At 43.0% G+C, this 19,345-nt stretch overlaps 2 protein-coding genes across 2 annotated transcripts in view; one reads left to right on the top strand and one right to left on the bottom strand.

Annotated features, from left to right (window-relative positions):
- Positions 1-17,377, bottom strand: part of LOC132887241 (cytochrome c oxidase subunit 6B1) — a 29,955-nt gene extending 12,578 nt beyond the window's left edge. Inside the window, exon 1 of the mRNA XM_060922759.1 lies at positions 17,215-17,377. Coding sequence (XP_060778742.1) covers positions 17,215-17,368 — 154 coding nt within the window. The 5' untranslated portion in view covers positions 17,369-17,377. The remainder of the gene's footprint in view (positions 1-17,214) is intronic.
- A 120-nt stretch (positions 17,378-17,497) lies between these two features.
- LOC132886192 (V-type proton ATPase subunit F-like) overlaps positions 17,498-19,345 on the top strand; it is a 59,509-nt gene continuing 57,661 nt past the window's right edge. The window contains exon 1 of the mRNA XM_060920765.1: positions 17,498-17,566. The gene's annotated coding sequence lies outside the window, so the exon portion shown is untranslated. The remainder of the gene's footprint in view (positions 17,567-19,345) is intronic.

The raw sequence follows: 19,345 nt of genomic DNA, 5'->3' as shown, positions 1-19,345 counted from the left end.
GTTTAGTCCTCTGAAGTCTATACAAGGTCGAAGGCCTCCCCCCTTCTTCTCCACAAAGAAGAATCTTGTGGAGGCAGGTGACTTGGAGGGACAAATGTAACCCTGTTTGAGCGCTTCCTAAATATACTCCTTCAGTGCAGCCTGTTCCTTCTGGGAAAGCGGGTAGGTGTGGCAGTGTGGAGGTGATGTGCCTGGGAGGAGATCAATGGCATGATTGTAAGGGCGATGTGGTGGTAGGCCACAAGCCTTACTCTTACTAAAAACCTCCTTCAGGTCAGAATAACATTCTGGTACATTGTCCAGTGAATCCAGTTGAGGACTTTCAACAGAAGTAGACGAAATGTTTAGATGGGGGCACAACAAACAGTTCTGAAAGCATGTAGGGGACCATTGGAGGATTTTCTTGTTTTGCCAAGATATCAGAGAGTTGTGGAGCTGTAACCAAGGGTAACCCAGGATGATGTCGTGGTTAACCATAGAAGTCACAAAAAGTGAAATGAGTTCAGAATGAAGAGCTCCTACTTGGATGCGAACAGGAGTGGTTCTAGTTGTGACAAGACCATCTCCTATAGGTCCTCCATTGATGGTCCTGATGCTGAGTGGACTCTGCAGAGGGGTTGTGGACAGGTTTAACTCCTGGATGATTGAACTGTCAATGAAGTTCCCCTCTGCCCCTGAGTCAACAAATGCAGATAACATGTGGGTCAAGGCTGGTGGTTTCAACAACACAGGTACTTTCAATGATTGTGAGTTAAATTCTCACCGGACTCACCGCATCAGGAGCAGGCTCAGAGTTGTTTTTGCAAGTAAGGCAGACTGGTCATTGTGCTATATGATGGTTGGAACTCCCACAATAAAAGCATAGCCCCTCATGTCGCCTTCTCTCTCATTCTGAGCGTTTCAGCCTAGTTTGAGAAACCTCCATGGGTGTGGATGCATCAGCTGACTGAGCTGGTTTGGGGTCCTTCTTGAGAGAGGGTTGGCTGGAAAGTAGATGATCCAGTCGAATAGCGAGGTCTATGAGGGAGTCCAAAGTGAGATGTTCATCTCTACAAGCCAGTTCACTCAATATTTTGGGATGAAGACCTTGGCAAAACACTGCTTTCAGAGCCAGCTTATTCCATCCACTAACAGCTGCAAGAGTTCAGAAATCCAGCGCATACTCAGCTACTCCTCTTGCCCCTTGGGTGATGGTGAGTAGACTTTCACTGACTTCTATCCCTTCAGGTTCGTGATCGAACACTTGTTTGAATAGTTCTAGAAAATGCTCATATGAGGTGGTATGTTCCTCTCCACTCTTTCATACCACGCTAGCCCACTGTAGCACTTTACTGGTGAGAAAAGAGAAACTTTGCAATCGTGCGTTTGTCAGAGAGGTTTGGCATGGTAGCAAAGTACATGGAGCACTGAAGCAGAAATCCCCTACAGTTAAGGGCGTCACCGGCATATTTCTCAGGAGTTGGGAGAAGCTGCATGGGAGTTGAAGAAGCATCAGAGCATGTTAGGAGGGCCTGCGACATCACAGCAGTTAACTGTGCCATCCTGGTGTTGAGGTTAGCAAGCATCTGCTGATGTTCTCCTAAGAGGCATCCCTGAGTGTTTAAAGCTGTTTGCTTCGCCTCCTATGCTACATCCATAACGAGGCAAGGTATCCTGTCAGAATGCAGGCACTCACGGATGTAAGTGCAGGGGAGAGCGGGGATGCAAACAGGAAGCGTAGTCAGCAAACTCATAGTCAGAAAGCATGCAGGGGTCAGTTGATCAGCAAACAGAATAGTAGAGAGCAGACTAGAGTTAAACAAGTAAACATAAAGGTTCAGGAAACTAGAGACAGGCAGGCAGGCAAGCAAGAAAGGCTCGGTATGACTGGGTAAACACCGAACAATACTTTGTACTGAAGGTGTGTGAGGGAGAGGCTTAAGTAGCACTGCTGATTAACAGTTAATGACAGTTAGCTGAACTTAATAAGAGGGAGACAGGGGGCGCTGTGAACTTTGGGCATTGTAGTCTTGGGAAGCCACATTTTTAGTTCAGTGAGAGTTTCGACTCACAACGTCATTTCTGACACTAGCTGAATGGAATATATCTGATAGACCACTCAGAACCAGCTAATATTATTTAAATAGTAGACATCTTTTTACATTTCAAGATGGCTGCCGTGTAATAATCCTTAGGAAGCCCATTTCCGCCACATTAAAAAAAGGAGTTTGCTTAACTGCGACTTTATTTCTCATTTCCCGATCCCTCCCCGTCTCTCTCCCCTGCTCATTTCCTGTCTCTACACTGTCCTATCCAATAATAAAGCTGAAAAAAGCCCAAAAAAATCTAAAAAAAAATATAATAATAATAATTCTGAATTTCTCATAATTTTGACGTTTTTCCCATAATCCTGACTTTATTTCTCACAATTTTAACTTTTCTCATAATTCCAGTTGTATTTCTTGCAATTCCAACTTTTTTCACATAATTCTGACTTTATTTCTCAGAATTTTGACGTGTTTTCCTGTAATTCTATTTCTCACAATTCTGACTTCATCTCACAATTCCAACTTTTTTGTACATAATTCTGTCTTTGTTTCTCGCAATTCTGACTTTTTTCTTGAAATTCCAACATTATTTCTCATAATTCCAACATTTTTACACATAATTCTGACTTTATTTCTCACAATTCCTACTTATTTTTTGTAATTCTGACTAGTTCTCACAGTTCTGACTATTTTTCACGAGTTTGACTTTTCTCGTAAATCTGACTTTTTGCTCCCAATTCCAACTTTCTTTTTGCCAATCGTCATCAGAATTCCAAGAAATAAAGTCACGATTGCGAGAAATAGTCATAATTCTGAGACATGTCACAATTAAGCAAACTTTAAAATAATAATAAAAAAAGTGGTGGAAATGGGCTTCCTGTACCAAAGAGGAATACTCAACTATTATTGAGTGTTGCTGTGTTAATATTGTTGTAATTACAGAATTTAGATGAATTATATTTATGAAAATCTATTTTAAAGCAAATTAAAGTGAGTTAGTTGGTGTGTCTTCAAGCTCTGAGGAATGATGAACCAAGATGGCGCCGCGGATGGGTGCCTTAGTGTGTTGATGCGCATTTTGTCTTATTTTGTTTGTAAACTCAGTTCACTGCTGCGATACTCGAATCTCTTTCACCAGAGCAGAGCTCTTGAACATCAGGGGGAACAACTCCAGTGGACTCATTGCCAACTTTTTTGGTGTCATCTGTGGAAATACTGGACATTCTGGTCAAAAGTGTGCTCACCTTTGCTCACTCAGTGAGATGCCGGAGGAGAGGGAAATGCACAGCACATGCATTTCCTCTTACCCTGGAAGCCCATCCACCACCCCCACAACCTTAACTCTCTCCATTCTGGAGAGGGATGTCAACAAGCTCTTAGAAGCTGAACCCCCACAAAGCAGCAGGTCCTGACCCTGTCTCACCATTTACCCTGAAGCACTGTGCTTATCAGCTGTCTCCAGTGTTCACAGACATCTTCAGCACCTCACTTGTGACATGCCATCTGCCAGCCTGCTTCAAGGCCTCCACCATTATACCTATCCCCAAAAACCCAAGGATCACAGGATTAAATTACTACAGACTCACCACCCTGACTTCTGTCATTATGAAATCCTTCGAGCACCTTGTGCTTCACTACCTTATAGCCATCACTGACCCGCCCCTGGACCCCATGCAGTTCGCCTACAGATCCAACAGATCTGTAGACGATGCTGTCAACACGGCTCTTCACTTCATCCTCCAGCACCTGGACTCCCCAGGAACCTATGCTAGGGTCCTGTTTGTGGATTTCAGTTCCACCTTCAACACGCTCATCCTGGCTCTTCAGCAGAACAAGCTCTCCCAGCTGACCGTGCCTGACTCCACCTGCAGGTGGATCACTGACTTCCTGTCTGACAGGAAGCAGCACGTGAAACTGGGGATACACGTCTCTGGCTCTCGAACCATCAGCACCGGATCCCCCCAAGGCTGTGTCCTTTCTCCTCTACTCTTCTCCCTGTACACCAACAGCTGCACCTCCATTCATTAGCCTGTCAACCTCCTAAAGTTCACAGATGAGACCACCCTCAATGGACTCTGAAAGTCTGAAGTCCTTCCTGTGCTATATGGCGAAATAGGACGGCGCCGATCTCCGTTTCTATAGCCATCGGCTTCTCTCCTATTGCATAGCTAAGGTTACAGTGGGGGGCTAGTCCTCTGGTAACCACGAGAGTTTGACTCCCCACTTGCATCTGTATTGCAGCGTGCCTTGTCAGACAGCAATAGGTACCATTTTTATTTTTTTGTGATTAACATTTTATTGATTATGTTTATTGATTATATAGATAAGGTCATCTATGTATTGTAAAAAATTTTGCCATTTAAAGTAATACCAGTCTAATCTGTCCAGCTGGGTGAAAGAAACTCGTTCATATGCTGCCACTGTGGCAAGGGCATTATGCCAGTCTGTAATTGATGGTACATACTTAGATTTCCACTGTTGCACTATAAGTTTCCTGCCAAGCATAATGGCTGTCTGGACCCACTCTGCATAGACAGAAGCAAGAGCATCCTTCAGTACAGATGGGTCCCCCAGCAAGTATAAGAGAACACAGAAGGGCAATTCTCGACCTACAACTTTCTCAATGCATTCATGAACTGACGTCCAGAACCCTTGCACTTTGGTGCAGTCCCACAACATATGGATTAATGTTCCCTCCCCGTACATTTCCAACATGTTGGACTGGTAGTTAGCTTAGCTTTGAAAAGTTTAGTGGGAGTCCAGTACATTCTATTGATTATTTTAAACTGAATTAACCTTGTACGTAGGTCACATGTCATATTCTTTGAATTATTGAGTATATCTTACCATTCTGCATCTGGAAATGTTGTATCAAGATCTCTTTCCCAAACTACCTTCAGTGAAAACATAGTGGCATGTCTTTCTAATAACATTGAGTAGTATGCAGATGCTTCATGACCCATCCCATACCTTTTTATAATAAGAGATGGGGTATCTGCACTATAGGGGGCCATGGGGGATTTAAATGTGTTTTTTAAGAGACTATGCATTTGCATGTATCGCCAGTAATTATGTTTTTGTAAATTAAATTCAGCCTGTAATTCCTGGAAAGATTTGACATTATGTCCATCATAAAGATGGCCTAATGTTACAATACCACTTTGGACCCATTCTTTCCAGTAAACAGAGGATTTTCCAATCCTTAAACATGGATTGTACCATATGCTAGAAGATTCATTCAAAAAAGGGGTTAAAATCAAGAGTTTTGGCAATTTTCCTCCAAATTCCTGTAAGGCATGATATAATAGGATGGTTCTGGGCATTAGGAGGAAGAGTAGCTGAGAGATATGTTGACAGTTGGAGATCAGGACAATAATATGCCTCTGCAGTAAACCATGGTGGAGCTCGTTCTGGGGGGAGAAACCACTGTGCCAAGTGAGGCAAGCAAAAAGCATAATGGTATAACAGAAGATTAGGAATTCCCAGACCTCCCCGGTTAACCTTTTGTTGAAGTTTTTTAAGGTGAATTCTTGCTCGCTTCCCATTCCATAGAAAAAGATTACATAATTGCTCAAACCTATGGGAAAGGGATGCTGGGAGATTTACTGGGAGAGACTGTATAATGTAATTGAATTTGGGGGCTACTGACATCTTCAAAACATTAGCCTTAGCCCACAGAGATAGATGAAGGGGAGACCACCTTTCAATGTCTAGTTTAAATTTCTCGAGCAAGGGTTCCATATTAAGTTTCATGATGTCTGATATTTTGGTTGGAAACAGTATCCCAAGGTATCTTATGCCCTGTTTTGGCCATTTAAAATTACCTAGTTGAAACAATGTTTTTGGACAGTATGACGTCAAAGCAAGAACTTCACACTTTGTCCAATTGATTTTATAACCTGAGAATCTGGAGAACGAATTGATCAAGGAGAGTAGAGCAGGGATTGAGGTCTCAGGGCGTCTGACAAAAGTTAAAATATCGTCTGCATACAGTATGATCTTATGTGTCATAGGTCCAACAGATACTAGTGCATCTCAAAAAATTAGAATATTGTGAAAAAATTCAATATTTTCCATCAGTTATTTAAGAAAGTGAAAACGTTATATATTATAGACTCATTACACATAAACTAAAATGTTTCAAGCATTTTTCTATTTTAATTTTAATTAGTATGGCATACAGTAAAAAACATTAAAAAACCCCATCTCAAAATATTAGAATATTTCATTTCGAGTTTGAGTAAAACAGTATGAACACAGTGTATCTCTCAGTCTAGTTCAGTACACACAACCACAATCATGGGGAAGACTGCTGACTTGACTGTTGTCCAGAAGATGATCACTGATGCCCTCCACAAGGAGGGTAAGCCACAAAAGGTAATTGCTGAAAAGGGTGGCTGGAAAAGGTGCACAAGCAACAGGGATGGTCGCAGTCTTGAGAGGATTGTCAAGAAAAGTTGATTCAAGAACTTGGGAGAGCTTCACAAGGAGTGGACTGAGGCTGGTGTCAGTGTATCAAGATCCATCACGAACAGACATCTTCAAGAAAGGGGATACAACTTTCACATTCCTAATATCAAGCTACTCCTGAGCCAGAGACAATGTCAGAAGTGTCTTATCTGGGCTAAGGAGAGAAAGAAATGGACTGTTGCTCAGTGGTCCAAAGTCCTCTTTTCAGATGAAAGTACATTTTGCATTTAATTTGGAAATCATGGTTCTAGAGTCTGGAGGAAGAGTGGAGAGGCACAGAATCCAAGGTGTTTGAAGCCCAGTATGAAGTTTCCACAGTCTGTGATGATTTGGGGTGCCATGTCATCTGCTGGTGTTGGTCCACTGTATTTTATCAAGTCCAAAGTCAACACAGCCATCTACCAGGAGATTTTAGAGCACTTCCTGCTTCCATCTGCTGACGAGCTTTTTGGAGATGCTGATTTCCTTTTCCAGCAGGACTTAGCACCTACCCACGGTGCCAAAACTACTACCAAATGGTTTGCTGACCATGATATTACTGTGTTTGATTGGCCAGCCAACTTGCCTGACCTGAACCCCATAGAGAATCTATGGGGTATTGTCAAGAGGAAGATAAGAAATACCCGACCCAAAAATACAGATACGCTGAAGGCCACTATCAAAGCAACCTGGGCTTCAATAACACCTCAGCAGTGCCACAGACTGATCACCTCCATGCCACACCGCATTGATACAGTAATTCATGGTAAAGGAGCCCCAACCAAGTATTGAGTATATAAATGAATATACTTTTCAGAAGTTGGACATTTCTGTATTGTAAATCCTTTTTTTGATTGATCTTAGGGAATATTCTAATAATTTGAGATACTGGATTTCTGATTTTCATGAGCTATAAGCCATAATCATCAAAATTAAAACAAAAAAGGCTTTAAATATTTCACTTTACATGTAATGAATATAGAATATATGAAAGTTTACCTTTTTGAATTAAATTAGGAAAAAAAGGAACTTTTTCATGGTATTCTAATTTTTTGAGATGCACTAGTATACCCATGAAGTTAGGGTTTAAGCGAATGGCAGCGGCAAGGGGCTCTAATGCCAGTGCAAAAATGGATGGGGAGGCAGGATCGCCCTGGCGGGTGCCTCTATGTAACCTAAAATATGGGGAGATGAGACCATTGGTTAATACAGCTGCAGTTGGTGCCTTATAGACTAAACACAACAGACTAAGAAACTCTTTACCAAGCCCATATGTTCCAGGACCAGAAAAAGATACTCCCACTCAACCCTGTCAAACGCCTTTTCAGCGTCCAAAGATAAGGCCTTAGTAGGGGTCACATCATCTCTAACTGCCCACATTATGTCTATCAATCGACATAGATTGTCTGAGGAGTGGCGGTTGTGTATGAACCCCACTTGATCAGGGTGGACCAGGGAAGGGACAACCTTGTTAAGTCTGTTAGCCAGAATTTTAGAAAAAATACAGCTATCATAGTTAGTCAGAGAGATGGGTCTGTAACTACAACAATCTGTGGGTTCCTTTCCCCTCTTCAAAATGAGTGTAATAACAGCTTGTGAAAGTGTAGGTGGGAGTTCACCCCTATCAAGAGAATCCATGTACATTTCTAGCATAAGTGGAGCCAACTCATTAGCATAGCACTTATAAAATTCAGCTGTGAAGCCGTCAGGGCCAGGTGCCTTACCAGTGGGCAGGGATTTAATAACTTCCTGGATTTCAGCAACTGTTATTGGACTGTCTAGTAGTTATTTCTGAACAGGTGATAAAGATGGAAGATTTAAACCATTTAAGAATGCTTTAATCTCTGCCCTGCCTGCAGTTGATTCAGAGTTGTATAGATGTTCATAAAACACTTTGAAAGTGTTATTAATGTCAACTGACTCGTATGTAGCACACCCTGTTGGTCATATATGGCTGGGATAGTACTATGTGCTTCTTGCTGTTTTATGTAGTTGGCTAACATACGCCCTGCCTTATCTCCACCCTCAAAAAAAATGTTGCCGGGTTCTAAACAATGAAAATTCCAGTTTCTGAGACAATAAAGAATTGTACTTGTATTTCAGCTGGGTAAGTATACGCAAGTTACTGTCAGACATGTTAGCTTTAAAAATGTTTTCAGCACTCTTCATCTCTTTCTCCAAGACAAGAAGTTCTGCTGTCTTTTCCTTCTTTTTATGAGCATATTGAATTATGAACCCCCTAAGGACAGCCTTTAATGTTTCCCAGGCAATACCTGGGGACGGGGCTGTCAGAATGTTAGTATCTTTAAATAGTGTAATCTGTTCTTGTAGCTGCATTATGAAAATTGTGTCCTTAAGTAAAGAGGATTTTAAACGCCATCTTTTGGATTTGTCTATTTTACTTGGTTGTTTTATGATTAGAGAGACCTCTGCATGATCTGACACTAAAATGGAGCCTATGGTACTTGATATTGCATAAGGGATAAGAGGGTGTGAAATTAGAAAATAGTCAATCCTAGTGTATACTCTGTGGTTGGCAGAATAAAAAGTATAGTCCCTGCCAGTGGGATTCAGCAGTCTCCATATATCAACCAGGCCCATGTCTTTATAAATATTAATCAAAATTTCCACAGATCTGTGCTGTTTTGATTTTGAGGGGCGGCTACGATCTAGAACCATGTCAAAAACCTGATTGAAGTCTCCTCCAATAATGACTGGGTAATTCTGTCCATTCTGAATCTCGGCTATTTTGCATTCTAAAGTGCCAAAGAAAGATGGTTCATCTAGATTTGGGGCATATATGTTAGCAAGGATGTATGGTTGTCCCTCAATTTCTGCTAAAATAATGATCATTCTCCCCTGGTCATCTGTGTATAGTTTGCTACTTTTAAATTGTAGATGCTTATGAACTAGAATTGTGACCCCCCCTGCTTGCACTAGAGCCCACTGAATAATAAGCATGCCCAACCCAGTCTCTGTGTAGGTTTTTGTTGTCAAGTTCTGAAAGGTGGGTTTCCTGGAGAAAAACAATGTCATATTTCTTAGCTTTCAATGTATTAAGTATCTTCTTCCTTTTAATCAATTGGCCCATGCCCTTTGTGTTCCAACTACAGAACTTCCACCCCCAGTTTTGATCACTGCTTATGTAGACCTACTTGATTCAGAAATAAGCACTGACTAAGCGCGGCCTCAACACAAAACATAAAAATAATCATAAAAGAAAAAACACATACACACATATCAACACTGTAGTAGAAACACTCCATTACGAGTGCGGAACTACTCCACCTAACACAACTATATGTCTGCGAAAACTGACTTTCAAGGCTACAAGACATTTGACACCATCAAGAAATCGCCTGCTAAGCAGGTCATGGGTAGCGCAAACATCACATCACAAACATATTTTTCCCATGTCCAAACTTGTACGTAGAAATGGCGAACAGAAGCCAATGTCTACAGAAAACATAGCTCCCCCCCAAAAAATGTCCTGCTTAAATAATTATTCCAATGTGGGAAAAAGAGGAAAGGGATTTACTTGTTATGCACTTTCAAATAATAGTTATAACAGAGTATGATGTGCACGTTCAATGATAAGGCTCCTAGGAAATTCCAGATCCAGAATTTCTGGCAGTACTTGTTCCAAAAAGCCGACGACGTTATCACCTTCGCATCCTTCTGGGAAACCACAAATTCTCAAATTATTACGTCTGCTCCTAGCCTCCAAATCGTCCACCCATTTCTGCATTAGCACCAGCTCAGACATAGGGGCCGGAGGATTAGCCCTAGCCGTTTCTGTGGCATCTTCAAGGGAGGAAAGCCTGGCCTCCACGTTATCTAGGTGTTCGGAAAACACTTCCAATTTCTTGCTTATGGCTGCAGTTGTCTGTTTGATTTCCGCCAAAGTTGTTTTCTGGCTGGTGTCCATCTGCTTCAGAAGTTGGTGCATGCTTGCTACCTCAGTGGCTAATGGGTAGGTAGTAGGAGCACCATCTTTGCTAGCACTAGACTTTTCACCAGCATTGTCGACATTTTGGGGTTTAGCGGTCTGCCTTCGAGATTCTTTAGGAGTTTGAAATGACATAATAGCATTCGACGTTTACCCAAGGTATAAAAACCGTAAGTTATTAGCAGTAAGTTAAATTGAACTAACAAATTACTAGATGGTGTCAGGAGCTCCCAGTCTAAGCAGCCATTCCCCAGGCAGCGTCACGTGACCTCCAGGTACCATTTTTATGATGTCTTTTGTATGACCCAACTGCGAGTAGAACTCGTGATGTCCCAATTGAGAGGCGGACACGCTAACCACTAGGCCAACTCGCAGTGCAGACTCTTCTCTGCCTACAGGTGGGGACATTGACCATCTGGTGTCCTGGTGCAGGCAGAACAACGTAGAGCGTAATGCTCTAAAGACAGTGGAGATGATTGTAGACTTCAGGAGGAGCTCTGCCACACCCTTCCCCATTACCCTGTTTGACTCCCCAGTAACTTCTGTGGAGTATTTCCACTTCCTGGGCACTATAGTCACTCAGGACCTTAAGTGGGAGACAAATAACTGCTCTCTCACCAAGAAAGCACAGTAGAGGATGTGCTTCCTGCGGCAATTGAAGAAGTTTGATCTGCCAAAGACTTTTGCACTTCTACACTGCCATCATCGAGTCCATCCTCACCTCCTCCATCACTATCTGGTACACTGCTACCACTACCAGGGACGAGGGCAGAATGCAGCGCATCATTTGCTCTGCTGAGAGGATGATCAGCTGCAACCTTCCATCTCTTCAGGACCTGTACGAGTCCAGGACCCTGAGGAGAGCAGAAAGGATTGTGGCTGACCCGTCTCACCCTGGACACAAACCTTTTGAATCACTCCCCTCTGGTAGGAGGTTGTGCTCCATTCGAACCAAAACCTCACACCATAAGGCCAGTTTTTTCCCTGCTGTAGCTGCCTCATCAATAAGGCCATCACACTTCCAATCTGTAACGTTAATGCATTTCATCTCTAAACTGTGATTTTGCACATTTCATGGTCATCTTCATTCTGTGAACTTTTATTGCACATTCTGGCTCACACTCAACAGCTTGGCTATTTATTTAAAGTGAATGTAATGTCCCTAAGCCACACTTTTTTCCTTGTACAAAGCAACAATCATTATGTTGACTGACCATGTGTTTTCGAACCATGGCTGATCCAAAAGGACATGAATGGATGAAAAATCAATAAAATCAGCTGATTTTCACAGAATTTGCTGAGACTGAACTGGAAGATCCCGAAGGGGTGCATGACGTCACACATGTAACAAAGATCCACGTATCAATTTCATTCCCGTGCGCAGCAGTGGTTAGACCAGTCTTGATATACAGTGGGGCAAAAAAGTATTTAGCCAGTCACCAATTGTGCAAGTTCTCCCACTTAAAATGATGAGAGAGGCCTGTAATTTTCATCATAGGTATACCTCAACTATGAGAGACAAAATGAGAAAAAAAATCCAGAAAATCACATTGTCTGATTTTTAAAGAATTTATTTGCAAATTATGGTGGAAAATAAGTATTTGGTCAATAACAAAAGTTCATCTCAATGATTTGTTATATACCCTTTGTTGGCAATGACAGAGGTCAAACGTTTTCTGTAAGTCTTCACAAGGTTTTCACACACTGTTGCTGGTATTTTGGCCCATTCCTCCATGCAGATCTCCTCTAGAGCAGTGATGTTTTGGGGCTGTTGCTGGGCAACACGGACTTTCAACTCCCTCCAAAGATTTTCTATGGGGTTGAGATCTGGAGACTGGCTAGGCCACTCTAGGACCTTGAAATGCTTCTTATGAAGCCATTCCTTCGTTGCCCGGGCGGTGTGTTTGGGATCACCGTCGTGCTGAAAGACCCAGCCACGTTTCATCTTCAATGCCCTTGCTGATGGAAGGAGGTTTTCACTCAAACTCTCACGATACATGGCCCCATTCATTCTTTCTTTTACACGGATCAGTCGTCCTGGTCCCTTTGCAGAAAAACAGCCCCAAAGCATGATGTTTCCACCCCCATGCTTCACAGTAGGTATGGTGTTCTTTGGATGCAACTCAGCATTCTTTCTCCTCCAAATATGACAAGTTGAGTTTTTACCAAAGAGTTCTATTTTGGTTTCATCTGACCATATGACATTCTCCCAATCCTCTTCTGGATCATCCAAATGCTCTCGAGCAAACTTCAGATGGGCTTGGACATGTACTGGCTTATGCAGGGGGCACTGCAGGATTTGAGTCCCTGGCGGTGTAGTGTGTTACTGATGGTAGCCTTTGTTACTTTGGTCCCAGCTCTCTGCAGGTAATTCACTAGGTCCTCCCGTGTGGTTCTGGGATTTTTGCTCACCGTTCTTGTGATCATTTTGACCCCGCGGGGTGAGATCTTGCATGGAGCCCCAGATCGAGGGAGATTATCAGTGGTCTTGTATGTCTTCCATTTTCTAATAATTGCTCCCACAGTTGATTTCTTCACACCAAGCTGCTTACCTATTACAGATTCAGTCTTGCCCAGACTGGTGCAGGTCTACAATTTTGTTTCTGGTGTCCTTTGACAGCTCTTTGGTCTTGGCCATAGTGGAGTTTGGAGTGTGACTGTTTGAGGTTGTGGACAGGTGTCTTTTATACTGATAACGAGTTCAAACAGGTGCCATTAATACAGGTAACAAGTGGAGGACAGAGGAGCCTCTTAAAGAAGTTGTTACAGGTCTTTGAGAGCTAGAAATCTTGCTTGTTTGTAGGTGACCAAATACTTATTTTACCGAGGAATTTACCAATTAATTCATTAAAAATCCTACAGTGTGATTTCCTGAATTCTTTCCCCCGATTCTGTCTCTCATAGTTGAAGTGTACCTATGATGAAAATTACAGGCCTCTCTCATCTTTTTAAGTGGGAGAACTTGCACAATTGGTGGCTGACTAAATACTTTTTTGCCCCACTGTAGAATCACGTTTTGGAGAGAATTCTGATCGTGATTGGGCTTCTAATATGTCGGATGAAGGGGCAGATGATTATCAAGGATATCCCAGAGTAAATGGCTATCTTTTCGAGCCCCCAAGACAAGAAACAGATGCCAGTTCACTCAGTTCATGACAGTCCCACTCACCGCCAATAGCGCACCACCAGCCAGAGAGAACTGGAAACACAGATTGGTTTGTGGATTTTTATTCTAAGCTGGTCACTGCAAAATATAGGGAAAATATTTACATGTACCTCAATAAATGCAGAAATATAATCTTTAAAACATACACTTATTCAGTGTAATTACTGGAAGAAAATATGAAGTAGGCGATAATAGGGGAATCGACAAACTGTCCAAATGTCAGATCAAAAGTCATTTATTAAATAAATGGGTTTCATTTTTGCTCCAGTAATTCCCATGTGGTCGTTCTGGTGGTGATGAACACTTGATGAATCAGATTTATTATTAGTAGGTAACATGAAATCTGCCCACTTCGTTTGCACAAACCACACCCACTGTCGCTTTAGATTAGTGTCATTTCTTGGAAATTTGTGAACTGAATGTTCTGTTGTATATGGATTTGAACATCCAAACACAATGCAGCACTTTCGCGTTGTTATTTTTGTAAGATTCCGACTAACAATATCCAATTTCAGCGAGTAAACAAGCATGGAGTCAGATGAACCAAAATGATCCAGATAACCGGCGGTTCTATGTGTGACGTCATGTGAGATTAGCCCTGAGGCAAGGCTGACTTTTTCTGGGATCTGGACATCATGATTTATTGATAGTTTTGTGCTTGATAATAAAATAAAACATAATTAATATTATTTTCCCCTTGCTTTATTCATTAATTTTGGTTGTTATGAATTATATATATTCATTTTAAAGCATTACAATAAGGCATTACATTCACTTTAACCCATTGCACATATTCTCTTCTTCTCATATCCATCTCATGACTCTTCATCTTCATCAAGGGACCTGTTTGTTTTTTGCACATTCTGGGTCATACTGTACAGCTTGGACTTCAAAACAACTCATGCACATACCCCTAAAATATGTCCACTTTTCAAATGTGTATATTTTAGATTCTTCTAATTTTTTTATTCTATGTATATAGGTACTTTTGTCTTAGCTGAATTCTATCTTACCTGTTAAAGCACCAACCACCAAAGCAAATTCCTTGTATGTGAGAATGGACTTGGCAATAAACTTGGTTCTGATTCTGATTCTGATGTTGGCTAATTGACAGAGCTAACACATTCAACATGGCTGATTTATGTATTGGGCAGCACGGTGGTGTAGTGGTTAGCACTGTTGCCTCACAGCAAGAAGGTCCGGGTTCGAGCCCCGTGGCCGGCGAGGGCCTTTCTGTGCGGAGTTTGCATGTTCTCCCCGTGTCCGCGTGGGTTTCCTCCGGGTGCTCCGGTTTCCCCCACAGTCCAAAGACATGCAGGTTAGGTTAACTGGTGACTCTAAATTGACCGTAGGTGTGAATGTGAGTGTGAATGGTTGTCTGTGTCTCTGTGTGTCGCCCTGTGATGACCTGGCGACTTGTCCAGGGTGAACCCCACGTCTCACCCATAGTCAGTTGGGACAGGATCCAGCCCGCCTGCAACCCTGAACAGGATAAGCGGCTCCAGATAATGGATGGATGGATGATTTATATATCTATATATTGATTGATTGATTTTATTTAGTAAATTCAATGTAAATACACAGAGGCTATTCTAGAGTCAGTTGTGGCCCCAAGCAAAAATTTCCAGGGGGCCCTTCTCACCAGTGTTCATCACCAATATGTTATAAACAATCTGACAACAACGAAAAATGCATGAAACCAAAGTTTTTTAAATCCCAAGTGTGAAAATACAATGGTAAAGAACAATAAAAACAATAAAAAACAAAATAAATAAGCCCTCGGGCCCTGACTCTCGGGGGGCCCCTGGGCCAGGGGGCCCCAAGCAGTTGCCTGCCTTGCCTGTTCACAAGCTGCCAATCTGTAAATACATACAAACAAGTGTAAATACATTAAAAATACATGGATGACACAAGAAAGTGAAAACACTTATTTCCATTGTGGTCTATATCTCTGTCAGCTCAGGAACAATCATCTCATCTCCATCTCATTATCTGTAGCCGCTTTATCCTGTCCTACAGGGTCGCAGGCGAGCTGGATCCTATCCCAGCTGACTATGGGTGAAAGGCGGGGTTCACCCTGGACAAGTCACCAGGTCATCACAGGGCTGACACACAGACACAGACAACCATTCACACTCACATTCACACCTACGCTCAATTTAGAGTCACCAGTTAACCTAACCTGCATGTCTTTGGACTGTGGGGGAAACCGGAGCACCCGGAGGAAACCCACGCGGACACGGGGAGAACATGCAAACTCCACACAGAAAGGCCCTCGTCGGCCACGGGGCTCGAACCCAGGACCTTCTTGCTGTGAGGCGACAGCGCTAACCACTACATCATCGTGCCGCCCCAGGAACAATCATGTAAAATTAAAATATAAATGGATAAGACTTCCCAATGTAACATAACTTTTTGAAAAGGCGCCTGGTGGCTAAAACAAGCCGTTAATTAAAAAATAGAATAAAAATAGGCAACGAAAAGTTCGTTTGGTCATTCGAGCGTGCGAGCAGATTTGGTTAAAAGACTCGTTCAAAAGAATCGATTCGATCTTGATTCACCCATCGCACGCGCGCGCACACGGCACGACCTCCACCGGTACACCGGCGACTTAAAACAGACACAGAACGGACACTTTAATCTGGAACACAGCGTCCGACCGCCCGGCGCACCGGAACCCGCTCTGACCGCATTCACACCCGTTACAGCGGGTCAAACCAGAGCGCGCGCGCGCACACACACACACACACACACACCGCATATCAGCACACACACACACACACACACACACACCGCATATCAGCACACACTGTGAAGGATAAATAAATGAATGAATAAATAAATGATTAAAACAGCCCGGCGCACCGGACCCCGCTCTGACCGCATTCACACCCGTTACAGCGGGTCAAACCAGAGCGCGCGCGCGCACACACACACACACACACACACACACACACACACACCGCATATCAGCACACACTGTGAAGGATAAATAAATGAATGAATAAATAAATGATTAAAGCCGCCCGGCGCACCGGACCCCGCTCTGACCGCATTCACACCCGTTACAGCGGGTCAAACCAGAGCGCGCGCGCGCGCGCACACACACACACACACACACACCGCATATCAGCACACACTGTGAAGGATAAATAAATAAATAAATAAATGAATAAATAAATGATTAAAGCCGCGCGCGCGTCCTGAAGGTGGGGATTGTTCTCGAAACACTGCGGTTGTTTGATCGCATCCCGGGCTCTTTACCCGCATTCACGCGCTCAGGAGAGGTTTATAGGGCAAAACGGTGCGCGTGACACCCGCACACATCTGGATATAAATATATCATAAATAAATAAATAAACATAATTACTGTGTATTAAAATCAGAAATAAGGCCGGAAGTTTGTGTGAGCGCGGTGTTAAATACAGGTGGAGCAGCTACAGAGAGCGCGCGCACACACACACAGCAGTTCCTGATTTACTTTCACTTCATATTCGGTCCCGATGCCGGAAATGAATAAAGAGTCGCTGTTGGAGTTGATCTCCTGTAATAATGCCACTGAAATGTTGATAAATAAACCCAGATGTGCCAGATGTAGATGTATAAAATAACTCGACCTTTACCTCTGTCCCGGAGCTGCGGACTCGCGCGCGCACAGTCGCTGATAAGCACCGGATTGCAGTGCGCGTGCGCGCGCTCGTGCCCGTGCAGCAGTGTTGGAGCGGTATGGCGGACTGTCGGGTCACATTGAAATACCTTCCGTATCACACAGTGCATCACACTGCTTCCCTCTCACTACTGCAACCGAGCAGTCCGTGAGATCAGCACGTCACGTGACCCTCATGCACCACTTGTACATCCTGTTTCTCTTATTCATACACGCTCGCGCCTTCACGACTGGGCGACGCGAGCGCCTCTGGTTTCCTGAGAGCTGTCTCACTCTGATCTAACGCACTACTGTGTTCACTGTGTTCGGTGAGGTCGCGTGATGATGATGGTGGTGGTGATGGTGGTGATGATGGTGATGACGATGATGATGATGATGACGATGATGATGGTGATGGTGGTGATGATGATGGTGGTGATGATGGTGATGACGATGATGATGATGATGACGATGATGATGGTGATGGTGGTGATGATGATGGTGGTGATGATGGTGATGACGATGATGATGATGATGACGATGATGATGGTGATGGTGGTGATGATGATGGTGGTGATGATGGTGATGACGATGATGATGACGATGATGATGGTGATGGTGGTGATGATGATGGTGGTGATGATGGTGATGACGATGATGATGATGATGATGACGATGATGATGGTGATGGTGATGATGATGATGGTGGTGATGATGGTGATGACGATGATGATGATGATGGTGATGGTGATGATGATGGTGGTGATGATGGTGATGACGATGATGATGACGATGATGATGATGATGGTGATGATGATGGTGGTGGTGGTGATGATGGTGGTGATGACGATGATGATGATGATGACGATGATGATGATGATGGTGATGATGATGGTGGTGATGGTGGTGATGATGATGATGGTGATGGTGATGATGATGGTGGTGGTGATGATGACGATGATGATGGTGGTGATGATGATGATGACGATGATGATGGTGATGGTAATGATGATGATGATGGTGGTGATGATGGTGATCTTGATGATGTGCATGGAGGCTTTTGGTGCCCTGAACATCTACTTTAACACGTATAACACTCCTCATGTGGCTGTGATAAGGAGGAGGAGGAAATACATGTTTATTTTGAAGACTGTTCTATCTTTCTCAGTGTTTTGAACAAATCTGTTATCTTCATGCTCATGTAAATCGGCATTTTGTTATTTCCTTCCCTGTGTCTCCGATCTGTTGTGTTCCTTTGGTTGATTTTGTTTCTCTTTCTGTAGTGACGTTAAGTCAAGTCAAGATTATTTGTATAGCGCGTTTCACAACAGATACTGTCGCAAAGCAGCTTTACAGAAAATTAAAGACTTTAAACATGAGCTAATTTTATCTCAGATTTATCCCCAGTGAGCAAGCCTGTGGTGAGAGTGGCCAGGAAAAACTCCCATTACTCTGTAAAGGGTCCTTGGGTTGGTGAAAGGCCCTACATACAGGGTTCCCACGGCTCACGAATTTCTTGAATATCAGGAAATTTTATAAAATCTATAACAGACGTGGAAAGTCAGGGGATTTGATCATATTTTGGGCCAAGTCATGGAATATCAGTGAGTATTGTTTGTAGCATGTTTACACTTGCCGGCCACTTTAATAGGAACTTGTTGTTGATTCTAAGATCCCTGTTCTTGGCTGCAGGAGTGGAACCCAATGTGTTCTTCTGCTGTTGCATGCTGAGATGCTTTTCTGCTCACCACGGTTGTAAAGAGTGATTATATGAGTTACTATAGCCTTCCTGGCAAAAAAAAGCTCGAACCAATCTGTCCATTTCCCTCTGACCCTCTCTTATCAACAAGGCGTTTGTTTCCACCCACAGAACTGTCACTCACTCACTCAGTGTTTTTTGTTTTCTGCACCATTCTGTGTAAACTCTAGAGACTGTTGTGTGTGAAAACCCCAGGAGATCAGCAGCTTCTGAAATACTCAAACCTCATACTCATCTGGATCAAACCAACACCCATACCACAGTGAGAGAAAGAAAGTCACACTGTGAGATCACAATGTTTCCCGTTCTGATGTTTGAACATTGTGAACATTAACTGAAGCTCTTGATT

This window comes from Neoarius graeffei, chromosome 5 (assembly GCF_027579695.1).
Source record: "Neoarius graeffei isolate fNeoGra1 chromosome 5, fNeoGra1.pri, whole genome shotgun sequence".
Lineage (NCBI taxonomy): Eukaryota > Metazoa > Chordata > Actinopteri > Siluriformes > Ariidae > Neoarius > Neoarius graeffei.
Note: the sequence above shows the minus strand (reverse complement) of the source record. Positions and strands in the feature narration are given on the sequence as shown.